The sequence below is a fragment of the Gracilinanus agilis genome, chromosome 1 (assembly GCF_016433145.1).
Source record: "Gracilinanus agilis isolate LMUSP501 chromosome 1, AgileGrace, whole genome shotgun sequence".
Lineage (NCBI taxonomy): Eukaryota > Metazoa > Chordata > Mammalia > Didelphimorphia > Didelphidae > Gracilinanus > Gracilinanus agilis.
In genome coordinates, this window is record NC_058130.1 from 493505410 (window position 1) to 493528869 (window position 23460).

General features: G+C 34.5%; 1 protein-coding gene across 1 annotated transcript in view; it reads left to right on the top strand.

Annotated features, from left to right (window-relative positions):
- The window catches only part of STAU2 (staufen double-stranded RNA binding protein 2), a 364991-nt gene that overhangs the window by 114706 nt on the left and 226825 nt on the right, over window positions 1-23460 (top strand). The window contains exons 6-7 of the mRNA XM_044665848.1: window positions 12468-12605; window positions 22260-22391. Coding sequence (XP_044521783.1) covers window positions 12468-12605; window positions 22260-22391 — 270 coding nt within the window. The remainder of the gene's footprint in view (window positions 1-12467; window positions 12606-22259; window positions 22392-23460) is intronic.

Here is a 23460-nt window from a genome sequence, read left to right on the forward strand (position 1 = left end):
TTCGTGTGTGTGTGTATGTGTATATGTGTGTGTGTGTCTGTCTGTCTGGGCATGTAACTACTTTCAGGATTTTAGAATTGTCTTCAGGAAGAATATGTTAATGGTGTTATATAGTTGTGAGATTTCTAAGTATTTTATTAGTCTTTGTTTTCTCATTTCTTAAATGTAAGCCAGCTTTCTCTCATTTCCCCCATCCTCCTACAGCATGTGCTGACATTTATTTTGAAGTTGCTGAATTGAAAAGTAAATGTTGACATGGTTTGGAGAATTTTGTCTGGTTTTTAATAGATTTTCTCCATGTCATCATTTTGTTCATCAAATATTGGCTGGTCCCAAGCCCTAATTTTGGAGGGTGGATTGCGAAGGAAGGGATGAAAAGGAAAGAAAGAAAGGTTAAGAATCAGGGATTGGATAGAGGGAGGACAAAAGTACAAGAGGGTGGAAGCAGATCAATTACAGATCACTGGTGTTAAGCATACCTTCTCCCTCCTGTTTCTTGTATAGGCATCAGGAGAGAAAAAGGAGAAAGCATAAGAGAACAGAACAGAGGGAAATGCACAATTAACAATTATATTTGTGAACAATTCAATGGACTCACCCATAAAATAGAAGACAGCAGAATCTAACTATAATCTGTTTACAAAAATATTAGATGAAACAATAACTTAGGCAAAGTAATAAAATACAAAGGAAAGTTAAAAGTTATTAGTCTTGATATATATTGCAAGAAGAGCTGGAAAGAGAAATTCCATTCAAAATAACTAAAAATTATATGAAGTCTTTTGTAGTTCACTTACCAGTGCACACTTAAGAACTATATGAACACACTTACAAAATATAAAAGTAAAGAACTAAAGAGGTGAAAAGATATTTATTGCTTGTGGTCAAATTGTGCTGAAATGACAAAAATAACACTATTACTTAAATTAATTTACCTATCTAATGCCATATCAACCAAAACACCAAAAAATTATTTTATTGAGCTAGAAAAAAATAGTAAAAAGATTGATTTGGTGGAGCTCAAGATTAAGAATCTCAAGGGAAATTATGAATAAAAGCAAAAAGGAAGGTAGCTAGTAGCATCAGTTCCCAAACTATACTACAAAGCAGTAATTGTCAAGACAATTTGGTACTGATTATAAAGTATAAACAAACATATTTGGTAATGCAATGTGCAGAAGCAAACAAACATAGGAATAAAAATAGGGTTCAGTAAATCCAAAGTTCCCAACTATTGGAATAAGGACTTATTAATTGACAAAAACTACTGGGAAAATTATAAGCAGTTTGGCAATAATTAGGTTTAAATCAACATCTCATACTACAAGAATTGCTCCAAATGCATACATGACCTAGACATAAAAAAAAAACACAACACTTCATAAATAAATTAGAAGAGCAAGGAAAGAAATCACTTTCTTACCTATGGATTGAGACTGAGAGGAGTAGAGGTAAAAAAAGTAGACAATTTTGATTACTTAAAATTTAAATGTTTTGTTAAAATCAAAATTAATGTAGTTAAAATTGAAGGGAAATAGTTGTCTGAGGAAAAAAAAGTTCTTGTTGCAAAGTCTATGAAAAGATCTGTTATCTGAGCTTAATCAAGGACTAACATAAAAATATAAGAACAAGACACATTCTCCAATAGGGAAATGTCTAAAGGATATGATTAAGAAGTTTTGAAAGGAAGAATTTCAAGGTATCAACAATAATATAAACTGCATCCAATCACTAATAATTAATAATTCAAATTAAAATAGCTCTAAGTTTCCATTTCATTCCTCTCAGTTTGACAAAGATAATGAAAAAAGAAAATGACAGTTATTGGAGAGACTACAGAAAGACAGATATAATGATGATGCTTCTTTTTTAAATAGCCCTTTCCTTCTGGAATTATACTCAAAGAGTTATAAAATTGTGCATATATTTTGATCTAGCGATACCACTATTAGGCTTATTTCCAAAAGCAATCAAGGAAAAAGAAACTAAAGTATTCTAACATATTTATAGCACCCTTTTTATGGTGGCAAAGGACTGGAAATTGAAGGGATGTCTATTAATTGATGAATGGATGAACAAGTTGTGGTGTATGATTGTAATGGAGTACTGTTGTCCCATAAGAAATGACAAACAAGATTATCACCAAAAAAATCCTGGAAAGACTTCCATGAGATGACACAAAATGAAGTGAGCAGAGCCAGGAGAACATTGTACACCATAACAGCAATAATGTATGATGATGAACTGTGGTTGACTTAACTATTATCAACAAGGCAAGAATCTAGGACAGTTCCAAGGGACTCATGTTGAAAAAGGATATTCACCACCATAGAAGGAGCAGAGTCTGATTACAGATTGAAATATAAAAATTTTCACTTTATTTCTTCCATGAATTTTTCTCTAGTGTAAGCAAAACGTGTCTTATTTCACAACATGACAAATAAGGAAATATGTATTTTATGATAACATATGTATAGCCTATATTGTATTACATGCCTTCTTGGGGAGTAGGGCAGAATGGAAGGCAGGAGAAAAAAAAGAATGAGACATAGATTTTTGGACATAGCTAATGTAAGTATTTGTTTCTCTTAGATGAGCTTTTTATTATTATTATTATTATTATAACAAATCATATTGTGTTATTATGTTATCTATTGTATTGTGTTATATTATATAAATAGTAATTCAAAAAAAGATAGGAGTGATGTGAATTTGAATGATCTTTAAGATTCTTTCCAGTTATGTAATTCTATTGTGATGGTTTATTGATGGCTCTATAGGAAGTTCTCAATATTTCTTCTAAAACATCTTTAAAAAATCTTCTTTTTGTATCCCTTCATTTTCTGTACAAATTTGTTATCCTTAATGAGATCATTATAAAACAAAACAAAACAAAAAAACCTCCTTAACTTCTGTCTTACAATTGATAGTGATCAACAGAAGAGCAGTAAGGTAAGGGCTAGATGATTGGGGCTAATTGCCTTGCCCAGAGTTACACAATTAGTAAGTGTCTAAAGTCATATTTGAAGTCAAGTTCTCCTGACTCCAGGCCTGGTGCTTTATCCATCGGGCTACTAGCTGTCCTGATGATGTCTTTTTTAGTGGAGCTAGAATGTTTTAGCCCTTCTAAAAAGAAATTTGGAACTATACTCCCCAGATTTACTACTCTTTATACTTAAGAGCACATTAAACCGGTAATATTCCTAGTAGACCTATACCTCAAAGAGATATTTCTTTAAAAGACGAAAAGCTCCCATCTGTATAAAACTATAGCAGCTTTGTTGTTGTTATAGCAAAGAAGGCCATCAAATGGGGAAAAGATGAACAAATTAAGATATGTGGACAAGGATAGAACTAAGTTTGGATATGTGATTTCATTGGTATAAAGAACATTAGTATTAGGAAACTCCCTTTACCAGTTTAGGCTGGCACCTTCCCTGCAATTTATAGTCTATTCCAGTTTAAATGACTTACCCAAGATCACAAAGCCAATATGTCAGAAGTGAAACCTGAACCCAGCTATTCCTGTCCCTAAGACCAGCTCCCTACTCACTAAACCATGCTTATCCTACTCATCTTAATATAATTCATTAATATTAAATGAAGCAAAACAAATATACCAGGAAGATATATGCTTGTTAAAAGGGCTCACCTTTGTCATAGATTATTTTTATTGTCAAGTCTTAATAAAATATGAGTTCTATATAGATTATGAGTTTTTCTAGCTGCTTATCTCTGCTGATAATATATTAGTTTAATTGTGTCAAGCTTGGAATGCTGTAACACTTCCTAAATGTAATCCATAACCACTCAAAAGAGTTTGGCCCTGTGACTCTGAGCAAGTCACTTAAGCACTTGCCCTGGGCAACTCTCCAAGACTATAATTTGAAGAGTAGTTACTGATACATATTTTTTTAAAAAAGAGTTTCTTCATTGAGTTCCCTACCCCAGTAAAAACTCATATCTGCACCTTCCCCCTAAAATGTCCTAGTAATATTATAGTTTTACAAATAATACCCCAATATTCAAAAGAACTAAATTGTAGGTCAGTGGGAAAATCCATCTGGAAGAAGGTTATGACAAATTGTTGATGATGACTTGTGTGTAAGAGGTAGCATAAACGATTTTATTAAGAGTAAGTATGATTGAAAAACAGGGTGGACTAATTATACAGCACAAGTTTGAAATACTATGGGTTTCTTATAGGTACCTAGGTAGTGTCACAAGACTGAAAAGAAGTCCTCCAACCCATGGTTGGATTTTCTGTTGCACATTTATAGGATGTCAAAAGTCACAGGATGGGAGGGCATGGACTGTGAGCCACACTTTTGGAGGTAGTGTCAATATCAAGGAGACTAAAACGAGACCGACTTATCATTAGACTGTCCATAATGTGCACTTTTTAAAGTAGGGCTGCTCATGAAAATTGCTTAAGGTCTGGCATGGTTGCAATCTGAATTGCTGAAGGGAATATTTATATTGATGAAATTAGAGATCTTTTGAAGTATTGAACTAAAATGTATTTTGAAAAATTCTTTAGACTTTGATTTCATGACATACAAACAATCATTCAGCAACTCTCATGTAAGTAAAAAAAAGACTTCAAATGTTTTCTGGGGTCATAATTTAAAAATGTTTATTTTGGTCTTTACCCTACATGAATATTATTATCCTGTTATAGATTATTATGGCTAATGCCAGCGAAAGGCTAATGCCAGCTCATAGAAGAAATTGAGTTTTCAGCGATGAGTTCATATCCTTATTCTCATCTTTAGCACATAACCTGGTGTACCCTGTACATTCTATGCTCTTAGGAAATGTTTGTGGTCATAATTGTATCTAAAACAACCAGAAAGACAAATGGTAAGTTCGTTTTGGCAGACAGACTCAATCACTTTGTAAGGAACAAAGGAGGAGGACAGGGTAGAACTTTTAACAGAAGGAATGCAAAATGTTGCTATCCTGGAAAAGTTCTATCTTTCTGCTGATAGTAGTTGCTTATTTATAAGGTCACTTTAAGGTCAGGATTAGTTAAAGGTCAGATTAGAAATACTGTTGCTTTTATTAAAATAATAATATTACTTCACAAGGAAGATAATGGTGACCTATTATGTACTGAGAGCAGTAGAGCCGTGCTTTATACAAAACATCCTGTTTTTTCTCATGGCATAGTAGACAATTTCAATGGATTAGCAAGTCCATTATCAAGGAAACCATTTACTTAGGTTCTTTAATAAAGTGATTATATTTCTGAAATGGCTGGATCCATACAAAATTTAATGTGATTTTTGAGACTGTTATTTCTCAAAGCAAGGAAAATACTGTTACCTTTTTTGTACTCTACAAGATAAAATTGGTTTAAGAAAATAAATGATATGAAAAATTACACTTAAAACATTCACTCTCTTTCATATGGGACAAGAATTTGTTGACATAGAGATGTAGTAATTCTCTCCATATGCCATCAGCATCCCCCAAACTATTTGAACAGAAGACAGCATGAAGAACATATTTTGAAAGTTGTATCATAGCTTATTCTGCCCTATGTAATAATTTTTATTGTTACCCAACTTTTTTGGGCTCTTTTCCTCCATCAGTAGGCCATGCAAACTCAAAAGTCAAAAGAAACCTTTAATGTTCTTTTTGCTTATTTTTAATCAGTCACATAAAATTTATGTGTTTGTTTTGCTCTGAATTTTATTTTTTTAAAGGAAGAGAAATTAACAGTTCGGTTCCACGCAATATAATTTGTTATATGCCAGGTTTTGATATATTGTGGTTCCCCAAAAGGTAGACTTAAATGGAATGTCTTTTTGGAATTTCATGTGCATTATGAAGATAGTCATTGACTTTACTCCCTGAGGTATCGTCTTAGGCACAGATCAACCTGCGGCACCTGTAGGTCTAATCTGGGATTTATCCTGGGGTTTTGTATTAGTTTGGTACCAGAGTTTATATCTAGGCTGCTAGGACCTCAGAATGATCCATGATATTAATTTTTAATTCTGTAGAGACTTTAATTATAAGTCATCTTAGCATACAGCAAAACTGCTAGAATGTTGATATTAAAAAGATGGACCTTTGTTTCTAGGAGAAGTTTAGAGTCATTAAAGAAGCTTTGTAATTTCCTCAAGACAACTCAGCCTTTTCTCCTTTCCAGCTCTGGGCTAAGTCATTCTTCATTTATACTGTCCCAGATATACACACAATGGATAAGCTCTATAAATTATCTATCTAAATGTGTGCTATCATCTGGGCAATAGCTATCCTTTATCGATTTTGTCTTTCTTATGAGGATTGTCAAGCCAAACCCATTTGCGTCGTTATGGATCTCTTCCAGGAGGCTGCAGAGCATTCTGAGATTTAACACAATCAGCCTAATACCTTCTACAAACAAGGGTATGTGGAGAACCTCACTACCCTCAGAGAGGATTTTTCTTCAACTAGGACTCTGTGCTGGGTGCTCCATTATGGTGATGAACACCTTTGACAATCATACACTTCCCTGTTGCATTGCACACCTGATGTTTATAATCAGAGGGTAACTGAATAGTATTATTTCTGATATTATGTCCTTCAAAAAATCTTGAATGATTTAAAAGTATGGGTGGAAGTCATCTTGTAAAAGAGCCTTTAAAAGGAGCATTTTGCTCTAATGAATTAAACGCTTTTTCATGATGGAAAAATAGTAAACACAATGGGTTCTCCTATTCTCTACATCTTTCAGTCAATTGTAAAATAGTAAAGATGGAATCTACGTATGAATATTGTCTGCTAAAGCCTTCTTGTTCTCTATTAATATTATCCTTGAGGGGGTCCCTTGAATTAGGTATAGATGACTTTAAATTTTTCTTTTTGGTCTTTTTAAAAATTCTGAACTTAAACATAAAAAAGAACATTTCCATACATACAGCAGAGCACTAAATGAGAATTCTATTTGCTACCAGGAATCTTCATTTCATATGGCTTATTTTTAAAAATATAAAGTAAATTACATATATTACATAATTTAATAAAAACCCTTACCTTCTGTCTTGGAATTGATACTAAGTATTGGTTGTAAGGCAGAAAGCAGCAAGGGCTAGGCAATGGAGGTTACCTGATTTGCCCAGAGTCACACAGGTAGGAAGCATCTGAGCCTACATCTGAATCTAGAACCTCTTGTCTCCAAGTCTGGCTCTATAACCACTGAGCCACCTAATTGTCCACACATATTATCTTCAAAATTTTCCTGTTTGTCTGTGCTTCCTTCTTATCTCTCTGTACACTAAAAATGTTTCAATGGCTTTCTTTTTTTTTTCTGTATCATTTTTGTTAACCTCCTCCCAATCCTCAAATAAAAGCTGAGAAAAAGAAAAAAGAAAAAAAAATCGTTGTAACAAGCAATCATAGTTAGGCAAAATAAATTCACACAGTGGCTATGTCCACAAACAAATATACTTTTATTTTCACTTCGTGTCTGTCAATCCTTTTTCAGGATGTAGGGAATGTTTCACCAGAGGCCCTCTGTAGACATGATCTGTCACTTCCTTGATCATAGTCTCTAAGTCTTTCAAAGTTGTTTTTCTTTACAATGTTACTGATATTTTCTATGTTATTTCCTGGTTCTATTCGCTTTATTCTGTGTTAGCTCATACCACCCAGGACTCTCTGAAATTACCCTTTATGGTTTTTATCATTCCACTGAAACAGCTCTCTTCAAAGTTAATAGTGATCTCTTAGTTGCCAAATCTAATGATCTTTTCTCTATCCTCATTCCCCTTGACCTCCCTCCAACCTGTGATACTGCTGATCCCTCTCTCTCCCTTAACACTTTCTTCTCTCTGGGTTTTTGGATCAACACTCTTTCCTGATTTTCCTCTTATCTATGAGATTTTTCCTTTGCTGGATCTTCTTCTGTAGTCATAGATATCTTTTTGGGATCTCTCCTGGATCCTCTTCATTTCTCCCTCCATACTTCTTCACTTGGTGATTTCATCATCTTCAAGGTTTAGTTATCATCTCTATGCTGATGATCTACCAAATTTTGCCTCAGTCTGTCTTCTAACTTCCAATTTTGCATCTCCAACTGCCTTTCAGACATGTCAAAAAGGATGTCCAGTAGACATCTTAAACTCAATATGTCCAAAACAGACTTCATTATCTTTCTCCCTAACTAACCCTCCCTTCTCTCCTACCTTCCTTGTTATTGTAGAGAGCAACATCTTCCTCCCAATCCCTCAGGCTTGTCACCCAGGAGTCCCCCTTGGATTCTTCCCTCTCTCTCACCCCCTATCACCTCTGCAATATTTCTCTAGTGTGCCCCCTTCTCTCCTCTAGTGCAGCCCTCATCATCTCACATTCTTGTGTGATGATTCTTGTCATACTTGGCTGCTGGCTCTGCCTGCCTCAAGTTTCTCCCTGCTCTAATCCATCCTCCAGGCACTGAAGTGATTTTCCTGATGCATGGGTATGACCATGTCCTCCCACTCAATAAACTCCCAAGACTTGCTTGTTAGCCCCAGAAGCAAACACAAAAAGCCCTTCTTAAACTAACCCCTTCCTACTTTCTCAGGTTTTTTTACTCTTACTCTCTACTACATACTCTTTGATTCACTGACAGTAACCACTTGACTACGTGCCAACAAGATTCCATCTCTTGGCTCTGAGCATTTTCTCTGGCTGTCCCTAATGCCTGGAATGCTCTCCTTAACTCTGACCACTGACCTTCCTGGCTTCCTTTAATTTCCAACCAAAATCTCATCTTCTATAGGAAGTCTTTGAACCCCTCTTAATTCCAGTGCCTGCTCTTTGTTAATTATTTCCCATTTATCCTATATGTACCTTGCTTTGTTATATTTGTTTGCATTTTTCCTTCCCCATTAGATTATAAGTTCTTTGAGGGCAAGGACTGTCTTTTGCCTCCTTTTGTATCTCCAGCATTTAGCACAGTTCCTGGAACACAATAGGTCCTTGATGGATGTTTATTGATTGATCAATACTGCAATAATATTCCATTGCATTTACGTACTTCAATTTATTTAACTGTTCCCTAATGGCAACCTGAGGCAATCCTTATATTCTAATTTTTGCTATTTCCTCCTGCCTCTCTGCTCCCCGCCCTGATTTAACCCTTCCTTCAAGATCAAGGAAGTTTGTTTTGCTCATGACTGGTCCTTCTCTGATATTACCCAGGTTTCTTAATACCTTCTTTCTCTGTATTCCTATCCTTTTTTGAATTTTACATATTTCTTTTTATTTTATTGATTAATTATGAAAAATTTTCCATGGTTACATTATTAATATTCTTTCCCTCCCTTCTTACCTCCCCCTTCCATAGCCAAAGTGCAATTCCACTGGATTTTACATGTGTTATTGAGTAAGACCTATTTCCATATTATTGATATTTGTACTAGGGTGATTGTTTAGAGATTGCATCCCTAATCATATCCCTCTCAACCCACGAGATCAACCAGTTGTTTTTCTTCTTAATTTTACATATTTCTAAGCCTAACTGTTAGGGCAGCTAGGTGGCACAGTGGATAGAGTGCTGGATCTGAGGGAAGATTCATCTTACTAAGTTCAAATTTGGCCTCAGATACTTCTTAGCTGTATGACACTGGGCAAGTCACTTCATCCAATTTACTTCAAGTTCCTCATCTGTCAAATGAGTTGGAGAGTGAAATGGTAAATCATTCCAATATCTCTGCCAAGAAAATACAAAATGGGAGTCATGAAGAGTCTGATGTGACTGAGACGACTGAACAACAAGAAGCTACCAAATTGTAATATGCATCTTTGTGTGCTCATTTGTATAAGCCAGTTTTAAATGAGAACGAGGTTCCTTTGATACTCATTTACCCCATCACTCCTTCCATGTCTGAATACTTATCATGTGTCATGAAATATCAGTTTCTGCCTTTTTTCCCTTCTATACCAGCATATTCCTTTTTCCATACCTTCCCTTTTCCTTCTTAAAACCATCACAGAACTAATTTACCCTGTTATCTATTTTTCTTATTTAACTTACTCAAATACTCTTTCAAGACATTGTTTCCAAAAGGGCACCTGTTTCATTTTCCCCCTTTGAATATTAGCATTGTATCATCATACAACTTTTTCTTCTTGTTCAAATAAATTTATCTTTTCCTGTTTCTTTTGATTTCTTTTGGTGGTATTTCAGCAGTCTTACTTGGCTCTGATATTCTCATGAGAAATGCTTGAAAGTCCTCTTCCATTAAATGTTTGCTTTATCCTCCATAGAATCATACCAAGCTTTGCTAGATAAAGTTGTTTTTTGGTTGTTAGCCCATACCTTTTTCTTTGTGGAATGTTGTATAATCTTTTCCTTGTTTATAGGTGAATTTCCTCAGCCTTGTGAGATGCTGATTGTGACTTTTTAATACTCAAACTGTTCATTTTGAGATGCATACAGTATTTTTTATGGGAGCATTAGATTTTGACTTTGTTCTCTGGTTCTTATTAGGCTTAGATTTTGTAATTTCTTAAAATATTGGGAATCCGGTGATTTTAAAATCATCTTTCCTTAATCTATTTTCCAGATCAATTGTTCCTGATTTCAGATATCTTTTCCATTTCTTTTAAAGCTTTCATTTTTGTCCTAATTTTTCTTGGTGTGTCTTGAAGTCATTGATTTCTACTTGGTCATTCTAGAGTTCAGGGAAGAAATTTCTTAGGTGGGGTTTATTTTGCTTTCTCTTTGGCCCTACTCTTCCATTTCTTTCCTCCAGGATTTTTATTTCATTTTTTTTCCTTAGGTACTCATATAATCTTTGTGGGAATTTTTTTCTTCCTTTAAATATTTGCTTGCCATTGTTAAAAGCTTACCTACTTTTTCTTTTGTGGAATATTTTTTATCCACAATCATTTTCTTATTAGTTAGTGTTTTCTTTGACTTATTAATTTCTATAGCTTTAGCTCTTGAATTGAGCTTTGTTCCATGCTCATGCTTCACCCTCTAGTGTGTTTTTGTGTGGTATGTTTGACCCTGCCAAAGTCAGCCTGGATCATTTGGGTTCCTATGCTAACCTCTACTTCTAGATCACTGAGATTCAGAGTACTAGAGCTTCAGGGCCCTCCATGTCACTCAAAATATATTTCTAACTGCTTATTGGACATCTCAACCTGTATATCCTATAGATATCTCAAACTCAACATGTTTAAATCAGAGCTCATTATGTCCCCCAACCCTCCCTTCTCTGAAATTTCCTTTTATTAGATATGGCACCAACATCCTCTCAGGCACCCAGGCTCACCACCTCAGTGTTTCCTCAGCACCTCATTCTTATTTACTCATTCCACATAGCCAGTCTCTTAGCCATTATTGCCATTTCTACCTTCCTGTCTCTTGCATATGTTCCCTCCTCTCTCTTCATGCAACTCTTCCCATGTTCTCTCTCTCCACTTTCTCCTCCTATTTTATCTGTCTTGCTTCAAAACCCAGACCAAATCCCATTTTCTGCAAGCTTCAATTCTGGCACTTTCCTCTTCCCTCTTCCCCTGACTCCAAGTATTGCTAGTGCCTTCCCTCTGAGGTGACCTCCCATCTGTTATATGTATATCTGTACTGACATCAAGATCTAGGAATGCCCAAAGATACAAAGAAAGGTAAACTTGAGTCCTCCACGACCTCATGATTTAAAGGAGGAGAAAACATGTGAACTATTATCTACATACACAGAGACATGTATTCACATACACATATTGTATGTGTGTATATAGTCACAAGTGTACACATATACATCAATGTATATTATATATAATAAGTGGGAGGTAAGTTATTACCTAATATATTACATAAAAACAAGGTGGTTCATATAAACATACATATGCTCTTTCCAGGGCTCCCAAGGCTCTTCCTGTGAGGTTTTCTGACCATCCTTGGGCTTCTCAGTTGAGCCTTTTGTTCTAATTGTTTATGGACATCAGTATTTGCAGGCTACATGTATGCCTGGCCCATCCCTGGTCCTGCAGTGGAGATTCTGAATAGCCCCGCCTTTCCTATTGCCCTTGGGCTCTTGTCTGACTTCTTGGGCATCTTTGGAAAGGAAGATGTCACTTGTAATAATTTATCATTGGATTTTGTGATCTTGAATTACTTGGTCTTGTGTGAACTTAAAGGGTTTGGGGGAGTAGGTATATGGGAACTCATAACTCTTAAAGATTTTGTCTCAGCATGGGATTAGGCACATAGGTCACTGTTTTGTTTTTTTTCTCACCTTTTTGTACCATTCCTCTCCATCATATATAATACATTAATTTTAGCTCTATGATTAAATAGCTTACTTTAAAATGTAAACATTTTTTTTTTGCTATCAGTTTTACCTCTGTTTAATTTTTCATAAAAGATGCTCTTCAAAAGTTTAAACTTCTCCATTCGTAGAATTTGCATAGAAAAAATAGATAAATTCAGTTAGGAGAACAAAATACTAAAATTTTCTACAATTTTTTTTACAACTGTTTTTTAGGCTGACCCAGAATATGGTCAAGGGATGAATCCTGTTAGCTGCCTGGCTCAAATTCAACAAGCCAGAAAGGAAAAGGAACCAGACTATGCCCTTCTGTCTGACAGAGGAAAGTCTCGCCGGAGAGAGTTTTTGATACAGGTATCCCTAACTATTCACTAGGGAGATTCCTTTAATATTACAGGAATATAGAATACCTGAAGTTCAGGTAAAAATATGAAATTGGGGTCAAACAGGATTGAATGCTATCAGACAAATGCATAGGCTCACGACGTAATGTTGGCTTCCTCTCCCTGCCTGCTTCTCTTGCTTGGTATGGCATAGTATCAAGGACATTAATGATAGACAATGTGAGGAGTTCAAGGCTGTGTGGGAGGGATTCACACACGTTATTTATGACACAGTTTATCATCCTGAACATATCTTATTTATGTTGCAATTTGCAGCTGGAGTATTTTACTTTCTGGAAATTAGAGACATGGTAGCTGTCTTCAAGAATTTGAAGGGAGATGAGACATGTTCTGTCCCCAGAGGGCAGAACTGGGACAAGGTACAGAGAGGAGGATTTGGGCTTGATGTCTGTAAAAACTTCCTAATAATTAGAGCTGTCCAAAAGTAGAATGGCTGCTTCAGGAGATAGTGACCTACAGCTCCCTTACAGGTTAAAAAGTTGATTCTTGTTCAAGTTTAAAATGGACTAGTTGGTCTCTGAGGACTATGCAAACTATGATACTTTGTGAATTTGTGATTTTGAGAAAGAAAAGTGGTTGACAGGTGGTCTTATCAGATAGAAACAGGGCCAAGAGGAAGTGTTTGGAAGGGAACTAAAAGAGAGAGAGAGAGAGAGAGTGAGAGAGAGAGAGAGAGAGAGAGAGAGAGAGAGAGAGAGCTATCTGACTAACTGTCCAGACTCCTAAAGGGGGTCAGTCATTTAGATATATTGAGGAACTTCTCTGCAGTCCAAGACATACTGCCAAGTGCTGGACATACAAGAAGAAATATGACAGTGAAGTGAAATGGAAAAATACCTACAAAAAAATAAATTGCCTAGACTCTCAGAGGAGAAAATCTAAATAATTTTATTTTAGACAAAGAAATTGAACAAGCCATAAACAAACTTCCTAACCAAAAAGCAACAAGACCAGACGTGTTTACAAGTGAATTCTACCAAACCTTCAAAGATCAACTAATTCTAATATTAAAAAAATTTTATGAAATTCCAGGTAAAGAATTTTACCAAACTCTTTTTATGAAACAAATAGGATTCTGATACTTAAACAAGGAGGAGTGAAAACAGAGAAAGAAAATTATAAATCATTTTATTAATGAATATGGATGCAAAAATCCTAAATAAAATACTAGCTAGGAGATAAATAATTTATCATAAGGGTTATACATTGTAACCAAACAAGATTCACAGCAGGAATTCATAGATGGTTTATTTATTTATTTATTTTCCACAACTTTGAATTTTTATTTTTCAGAAAATTTTTCCATGGTTCCATGATTCATGTTCATGCTCTCCTACCTCCTCCCCAGGCCAACGTGCATTTCCACTGGTTTTAACATGTGTCATCAATCAAAACCCATTTCCATATTATTGATAGCTGCATTGGTGTGGTTGTTTAGAGTCTACATCCCCAATCATGTCCACCTCAACCCATGTGTTCAAGCAGTTGTTTTTCTTCTGTGTTTCCATTTCTGTAGTTCTTCCTCTGAATGTGGGTAGCAGTCCTTTCCATAGACACCTCAGAATTGTCCTGGATCATTGCATTGCTGCTAGTACAGAAGTCCATTACATTCAATTTTACCACAGTGCATCAGTCTGTGTACAATGTTCTTATGGCTCTGCTGCTTTCACTCTGCATCAATTCCTGGAGGTTGTTCCAGTTCACATGGAATTCCTCCAGTTTACAGAGATGGTTTAATAAAAAGAAAACTGTCAACCTAATTGATCATATTAAAAACAAAAGTAATAAAAACCATATGATTATATAAATAGATGCAGAATAAGCCTTCAAAAATACAAAACTCATTTTTATTAAAAACACTGGAAAGTACTGGTATAGGTGGATTTCTTCTTAAAATGATACAAAGCATCCATCTAAAATCATCAACAAATATTATTTGTAACAGGGATAAGCTAGAAGCCTTCTCAGTAAGATCAGGAGGGAAACAAGGATGCTCATTATCACTAAAATAATTTGACATACTATTAGCAATGCCAATAATAGCGATAAGAGAAGAAAAAGAAATTAAAGAAATCAGAATGAGCAAAGAGGTAATAAAACTATTTCTTTTTTCAGGCAATATTATGGTATATGTGGAAAATTATAGAGATTAAACTAAAAATTTAGTTGAAACTATCAGTAATTTTAGGAAAGTAGCAGGATATAAAATAAACCCACATAAGTCATCAGCTTTTTAATATATTACTGACCAAGACTTGTAAGAAGAAATAGAAAGGGATACTCATTTAAAACAACTATAGATAGAATAAAAGACCAGGAAGTATCCCTGCCAAAACAAATCCAGGAACTATAAAAACAAATAAAATAAAATGCTTTTTACACAAATAAGGTCAGATCCACATAATTGGACAAATATTATTTGTTCATGGATGGACAGAGTCAAAATAATTAAAGTGACAATCCTACCTAAACTAATCTACTTATTCAATGCCATCCTGATCAAATTACCAAAAAATTATCTTATTGACTGAAAGAAAATAATAACAGAATTCATTTGGAAGAACAAAAGATAAAAAATATTAAAAGAATTAGTAAAAAAATGTAGAGGTCTAGCAGTACCAGATTTTAAACTCAAATAAAAGCAGTAGTTCTCAAAACTGTCTGATACTGGCTAAGAAATAGAAAGGTAGATCAGTGGAACAGAACAGGTGTACAACAAACAGTAGTAAAAGATTATAGCTATATTTGGCAAAATCATAGAATCAGGATTTGGGGATAAGAAATCATTATTTGGTAAAAATTGCTGGGACAATTGGAAAGTAGGTTAGCAGAAACTAGGTATATATAGACCAATCTTATACCATTCATGAAGATAAGATCAAATGATGGAGACATAAAAGGACATATAAGTAAATTAGAAGAAATGGGAGCATATTACCCATCAAATTTATGGATATATGAGGAATTTATTATATTAAATAATATTAATGAATATTAATGGTATTAATATTACATATTAAACTGTAATCTTCCATCTTTGAATCAAAACTATGTATTGGTTTCAAGACAGAAGAGTGGCAAGGGCTAGGCAATTGGATTTAAGTGACTTGCTCAGAATCATACAACCAGGAAACATCTGAGGCCAGATTTGAACGTAAGACTTCTCATTTCTGGGCCTGGCTTTCAAAATACTGAGCTACCTATCTGTCCCCAGATGAGGAATTTATGAGTAAACAAGAGATGGAGAACATTATAGGATATAAAAAGGATAATTTTAAGTACATCAAACTAAAATTTTTTGTACAAATAAAATAAATATTGCCAAGATTAGAAGGAAAACAGAAAATTGGGAGAAAGTTTTAAAGACAACCTCTTGAATAAAGGACTCATAGCTAATATATATATATAGAAAACTCTGTCAAATTTATAAGAATAAGAGTCATCCCCCAATTGATGAATAGGCAAAATGAACAAATGATTTTCAGATGAAGAAATTAAAGACTTATTAGATATATGAAAAAATGCTCCAAATCACTACTGATTAGAGAAATGCAAATCAAAACAGCTGAGATATCATCTAACACTCATCAGATTGGCTAAAATGACAAAGAGCAAAACACAGATGTTAGAGAGAATGTGGAAAAATGGGAACATGAATACACTGTTGATGGAACTGTGTAATGATCCCATCATTTTGGAGAGCAATTTGGAATTACACTCAGAAAGTTATAAAACTGTGTATACCCTTAGACCTGGGTCCATTTCCCAAGGAGATCAGAGAAAAAAGAAAAGCACTTATCTGTTCCAAAATGTTTATAGCAGCTTCTTTTTTTGTAGTGACAAAGACCTTTGAGGGGATGTCTACCAATTGGGGAATGGCTAAACAAACTGTGGTATATGGTTGTGATGGCATACTACTGTGCTGTAAGCAACAATGAGATTAATTGTAAAAATTTAGAACTACATGAGATCATAAGCAGCAAAATGAGTAGAAACAAGAGAACTTTATAAACAGTTACAGCCTTAATTCTTGAAGAATAACCTGTGAATGTTTATCTTGAGAGAATGAATTGAAAAAATGGAAACATGAAAGACACAATCTACATATACATATCTGTCAGCTAGATGATGCCTTCTATGATGTGGAGATGGAAGAGAAGAAGAGCTGAGATACTTGGAAATCAATTCTATTAATTTAAAAATATGTGCCAGAGAGCTTGCCTTTAAGTAACTTACTGTCTCTTTTAGAAAGTAGTCAGAATGAATCCTCCTGTAATTAATAAATATCTATACTAAGATAGCTGAGCTCTCTCTTCACTTCTGTGTATACTTCAATAATCCAAGGCTTTGGCAGGGGCAAATTGAATGCTCTCTCACCTTTGCTTTAGCGAATAATGATGTATCCAATAAAATAAAAGTTAAACTGTTTAAAAAATGTTTTTGTAATTCAAAATACTGAAACATACTATATTCAAGGGATCTGACCTCTTAACACATTTCTCAAAGTTAGGAGACATAGTATTCCAGCAATGGGATAGCTGATGAAAAGGCATAGAGGTAGGAGATGGGATATTATGTGTGGGGAAGAGCAAGAAGGTGAGTGAGTGTTGGTGTATTGTAGAGTACAAGGAGGGGAGTGTATTGTAAAAAGACTAGAAAAATAGGAAGAATACAGTTTGTGAAGGGCTATAAATTTGGGTAAGATTGTAGAAGAAAAAAAATAAAATTGCATAAAAAGGATCATATTGTTTTATGATGACAGCAATAATGACCTTTTATGAAGCACCTATGATATGTAAACTACTGGGCTATACTAAGAAGTTACAGAGAGAATTATAACACTGTTTTGACCCCCAAGAAAATGGTTTCTATCTTTTTTTTTTAACCCTTTTGTTCTGCCTTGGAACCAACACTATGTATTGGTTCTAAGGCAGAAGAGTGGTAAGGGCTACGCAATGGGGTTGTTATGTATAAAATCTTGCAACCATGTTTTCATGGGTTGCAAGCTGGCAGTCGCCAATTTAGAACACAGAACCTGGCAGAGGGCCCAGGTCGGGTGCCAGGGTGCCAGTTGAAGTGAGGGTATAAAAGGGGGTCTTCAGACCCCTGACTTCACTTCTGGCTCTGAACTCCAGGGTGAGGAAGGAAAGGGTGGAAAAGTGGGCCCCTAGGTGGCCAGGGTGGTTTTTGGGTAGATTCTTTAGGCAGGTAGGAACAACTACCATTGCTAGCCAAATTCAACAGCTCTTTGGCATACCCAACAACCCTCATTATAAGTAAAAGACAAATTCTACTATCAAGACATCAGCATCTGACCCAGGGCTTCACAGCCCTGGGTCAGCAATTAAGAGTATCAGAGTTGAGATTGCCCTTAAGGCTTTCTCATACTGCTGCACCTAAAGAAGATCTTTCTATATTTTCCTAAAGTAGTTTAGTGATATTGTTTAATCAAGATCTTAGCTTACCTCACCCACTTTCCAACTCCCTTTTACCTGATTCAATTTAATTACCAATAAACCCATTTAACCTCAAGCTTAAAGATCTTTGAAGCCATTGCCTTTACCTTATCAAGGGCCAATTATCACCAGCAATCAGATGAGATTATTAGCTCTAGTTGGCAAACTTTATCAAACAGTTTAGTTTTAAGAAGTCCCAGCCTCCTTCCTGGAAACTACACCAACTATCCAATAGAATTGTTTCCAGCCTCTCCAGGGGCAGAGGCAGAGAATCCTGATCTTAAAGGGGTCTGGACTTTTGCTAGTGAGAGCGTTGATCTGTTACTCATTCAGCTTAGGTGCAGGACCCCTGTTATACATATCAACTTCTACATCTGCCTAAGGGCCCCTTGGGCTGGCCTTATACCATCTACACTCTATCTCCTTGTATTGCAGTTAGCCCCTGCATTACAGTGTTAAGTGACTTGCCCGGGGTCACAAAGCTGGGAAGTATCTGAGGCCATATTTGAACCTAGGACTTCCTATCTCTAAGCTTGGCTCTCAATCCACTGAGCCACCCAGCTGACCCTGAAAATGGTTTCTTTTATGTTTCTTAATGTCTAAAATTGTCCTTCTGATCTGCTTTAGTGTATCTTATTTGTTTCATATTAATTTTAATCTACTCATTGCTCGTTTTTGTTACAAACTTTTTACATAGCCTATACTCTCTTCTATAGAAGGGATATTACCTTGACATCTTAGTAGTTTAGACATTTAGAATGGACAGACTTCTTGAAATTCAGAGAATTTAATTTCCATTATAGTAAATCACATAATAATCTTATATTATAGCAACCCAATTTATGGATAATATGATAAGTTGGTATACAAAGTGGAAAGGTGGGAAGACACAAGAGTAAGGTTGAATGGAGGTCAAGATGATGCCTACAGTTATCTCAGAAGCAATTTTTCATTATTTCAGTTTCTACTTAGACTGTATTTAGAACTCCCATAAGAAATTAATTTCCACCTTCTTTTTTATTCTCAAATGAACCTGGAAGCACTGTGGAATAGAGAAGAGAGAATGCCTTGTGTGAAAGCTGTCCCAAGGCCTATTAGTTCAGCCACTTTGATTTAAGTTCATTCACTTAAAATGTTTTAGTTAGTAAATTATAATATAAACTTGAAAAAATTAAGACTTTGTTATAAGACTTCCAGAACTTCCCAATTTGGTTTGTACTTCTTCCAATAACAATTTTATAAGAGATTTTGGCCCACTAAAATAATGTTTCCTCAGGTGTTGAGGTGTGTAGATTTCTTCTAGTCTGATTGCCATATAAGATTTTGCCTTATATACTTTTGATAGAATACTTTCTGCCTTAACAGCCTTATAATTAGATTTATATTTCAGAAATTTAGTATGGCCAGAAAATAGCAATATAGCAGAAGTAGAGAGAGAAACTGACTATAAATACATTTTTGATCATACTTTTCTTTTGAAAATCACAAAAACTAAATCTTTAATTTATTCATTTTTTTAGATTTTAGAAATGGTTTTTTTCTTCCCCAGATAAATAAGTTTTTATTTTGGTGGCTGCATTGCCTGGTTGCCATTAAGACAAGAGAAGAGTGCTATTGTAGTATTTTCACTTTGTTGACCATTCATGAAGTCTTTTTATCATATTCAGCCTAGCTTTCTTAGATTTGAAGACTTCCAGAAAGCCTTCTTTGAACTCCAAAGATTAAAAAAAAAATTCTAAAATATAGAACGTGTATTAAAAACTAGCTTTTTTGTCCTTAAAAAAAAATAAAATAGGCCTCTGTCTATGGAGAACTCTTTTGAAAGAGGAATTCAGAATTTTTCTTAAGCAGGCTTCTATTTTATGGGTATTCGTAAACATTCTAGTTAAGCAGAGACATTTGGCCATGCTTTTAAATGTTTTCACACTGAATTCATATTGCCTTTTTTTCCCCCCTCCAGAAGTCCCAGTGGATTCATTATAGCATTCAGCAACCTTATCAAAGTAAAAGGCTTTTTGTATAAACTATTTAAGCAATGTTTTCATTTATTTTAATTGAATGTGGAAGTAAAGTATCCAGAGATAATTTGCTCATTTTTATCTGTCACAAAAAGAGTAAATTTGAATGTAATGAAATGGATCCAATTACTTGTATTGGCCATTAGATAAACAGAAGAAAATCTCTGATGACATTGGTTGTGTATTCTATTCCCAAAGCTAATTTTGGAAAGATTTTTTAAAATGTTAATCTTTGATAGAAAACATAATAATGTCCAAACTTGGTTTCATAGGTTTTAGAAATATTAGGACTTAATTTATCATGTAGCATAAAATAATTTTCCCCCCTTTGTTTTTTTTGACATGATCGCTAATACTGTGATGTTTATTATTTGATCAAGTACTAAATTATTTAACTAGCAAATGGTATTTTAGGATTTTTTTCATATTCCTTAATTTATTTAGACTTATTAATTAAATAATTTATGAAGGTGAAAAACCTTCCATATTTATGTTAATTGAAGCTTGTTTCAAAATAAATTATCATTACCTAAATAAAACTCTAATTGTTAAACTAATGAATTTATGAGTTTAATAAAAAGGTTTTACTCTTAACATTTACATATATATAATATTTATTTCATTTCCATTATGAAATTAATGTTTACATTTTTAATTTATTTGTTCCTATAATTTCAACTATAAATTAAATGAGATGTCAGATTAAATGATGTACCAATTTTTGTCAGTGAGTCAATTCTTGTGTATCAGTTAGGCTTTCTTTGGCTAATTTAGTTTTTATTATTAAGTATTAAGGTAGTGTGGTGCAGTGGTTAAAGAGCTGGGTTTGGAGTTAGGGCCATCTGGGTTCAAGTCTTGCTGTTGACTTATACATGCTAGATAACCTTGAACAAGTTACTTAATCTCACAGTGTTTCAGAAAACTCACTAAAATTCTAATTTGTGACTCACTTGCTGGTTTTTTCCTTAGTGGAGGATATTTCCTATACCTATAAAATCACAGGCCTGCATTATTCACCCCTTCAATAAATAGATAAATGAAATCCTATTTTGATGATTTGGTTTAAAAGAGAAAATGCATGGGGCAGCTGGGTGGCTCAGTAGATTGAGAGGTGGTGGGTGGGTTCAAATCTGTCCTCAGACAATTCCTCATGTGACCCTGGGCAAGTCACTTAACCCCCATTGCCCAGCCCTTATCACTCTTCTGCCTTGGAACCAATACACAGTATTGATTCTAAGATGGAAGGTGAGGGTTTAAAAAAAATTTTTTTTAAATAAAAGGGCGAATGAATTTCCAAAATCACCTAACTTTATGAAATGAAAACTTAGTGATTTATGTTACTATTTTGAAATTTTTATTTACTGACGAAGATCAATGTTTGTCCTTTTGTTCATGTAAGATATGCATATAAATTTAAAAAAATATGCAGAAACCTCCAAAAGGTTTCTTTATGCAAAAATTATAGAAATTCACTTGAGGAACTATAATAACGTAAAATATGGTGTGTACCTTAAACACTTTCTGAATTGCATGAAAGCACACTAGCTGAGGAGTTAGGAGATGATATGAGTTATAGAAAGTTTGAAAAACTGAATGTAGTCCTTTTTTTAAAAAAACTCTTAATTTTCCATCTTAGATTCAATACTGTGTATTTTTGGTTTTAAGGTAGAACGGTAAGGGCTGGGCAATGGTGATGAAGTGACTTGCCCAGGAATACATAGCTAGGGATTATCTGAGGTCAAATTGGAATCCATGACCTCCCTGGCTTTAGGCATGGCTCTCAAAACTCAAAAACTCTCAAAAGCCACCTAGCTGTCTCCCTGAATGTAGTTTTCCCTTTAGAGCTTATTATGTAAAAATGTCATGGCGGGCAGCTGGGAGGCTCAGTGAATTGAGAGTTATGCCTAGAGACGAGATGTGGGCTCCTGGGTTCAAATCTGGCCTCAGACACTTCCTAGCTGTGTGGCCCTGGACATGTCACTTAACCCCCATTTCCTAGCCTTTACCACTCTTCTGCCTTGGAATTGATACACAGTATTGATTCTAAGACAGAAAGTAAGGATTTAAAAAGAATGTCATGAAGTTAAATTTTTTATGGCTACTGTTAATTTTTTCCTTTCATTTTACCAGGTTAAGGTTGGCAGTGCAGTTGCGACTGGAATAGGCCTTAGTAAGAAGATAGCTAAAAGAAATGCAGCAGAAGCAATGTTGTTACATCTTGGATATAAAACCTCCAACCCTATACAGGAACAGCTTGAAAAGGTGAGAGTTTAGCTTACCTGCGTTCTATTCTGTGTTTTAGATGACCAAAGTTATTTTTAAAAAATCCTCACCTTTGGCCTTAGATAATTTCTGGTGTGGCACTGAGATAAGCTTAATGATCACTTTGTTGTGGCATGTATTTTATTATGTATTATTAAAATAGAAGCTTCATATTTAAATAGCAATCTAATTACAAATCATAGAGATTTGTTAAAACTGAAATCAACCGTATTTTATTATCTACCATTGAAAAGAAACTAAAGGTAATAAACAAAAAGCTAATCACAAGTCCTGGAGAATTTTTAAAATTGAAATTAACAATCACTTTCTATTCATTTGAGAGCAGTTTAGGGTAAATTTCCCCTTACTTGTAGTGCAAATATGAGATGAGATGAAAAGTTTGATACTTTAATGCCTCAATGGGCCTATGAACTTATTGGCGTAGGTACTACCTTGGTTGAAATTTCAACCCTTTCCCCTTTGGTTATCCTCTGTGACTTTCAGCCATTCCTTTATATGAATCTAAGAAAGTAATTTGAAAAGTGAAAAATTAAGTTAGAATTCATTTTAGTTTTTGTATTGTACAATTTGAGTTACTTTAAAAACAGAATTAACTTGCTGTTTTGACTGTGTAAACCCAGCCTTAGACTATTATTTTTTCCTCGTAAGTTCAGAGGTTTGTCCCAGTGTTGTTAGCCCGAAATCTGGAACCCAGCTGAAAACTTCTGAAATAAAAAGCCTGGATTATCCCTTTAGGGCATGCATATATTGGACAGGCACTCTATAAAGTAATTTTTCTATTTATTTTAAGCTTAAAGGTAAACTGAAAGGGTGTTGTTGTTTTTTCTGCCAAAAGCCTTGTTCATGGTTCCCTATTTCTTCTGTGGCAGTTAATGACATCACTGACACCTACCTCTATTGCAAGAGAAAAACAGAACCCTGAACTCAGGTCTTGGCTTGTAAACAAGATATAACTAATTAAAGTTTGTTTAATCTTAAAATTTGTTCATTATTAATTTCACTATCTCCATAAGTAAACAAATTTTTTTTTATTAAATTATTTTTTTAA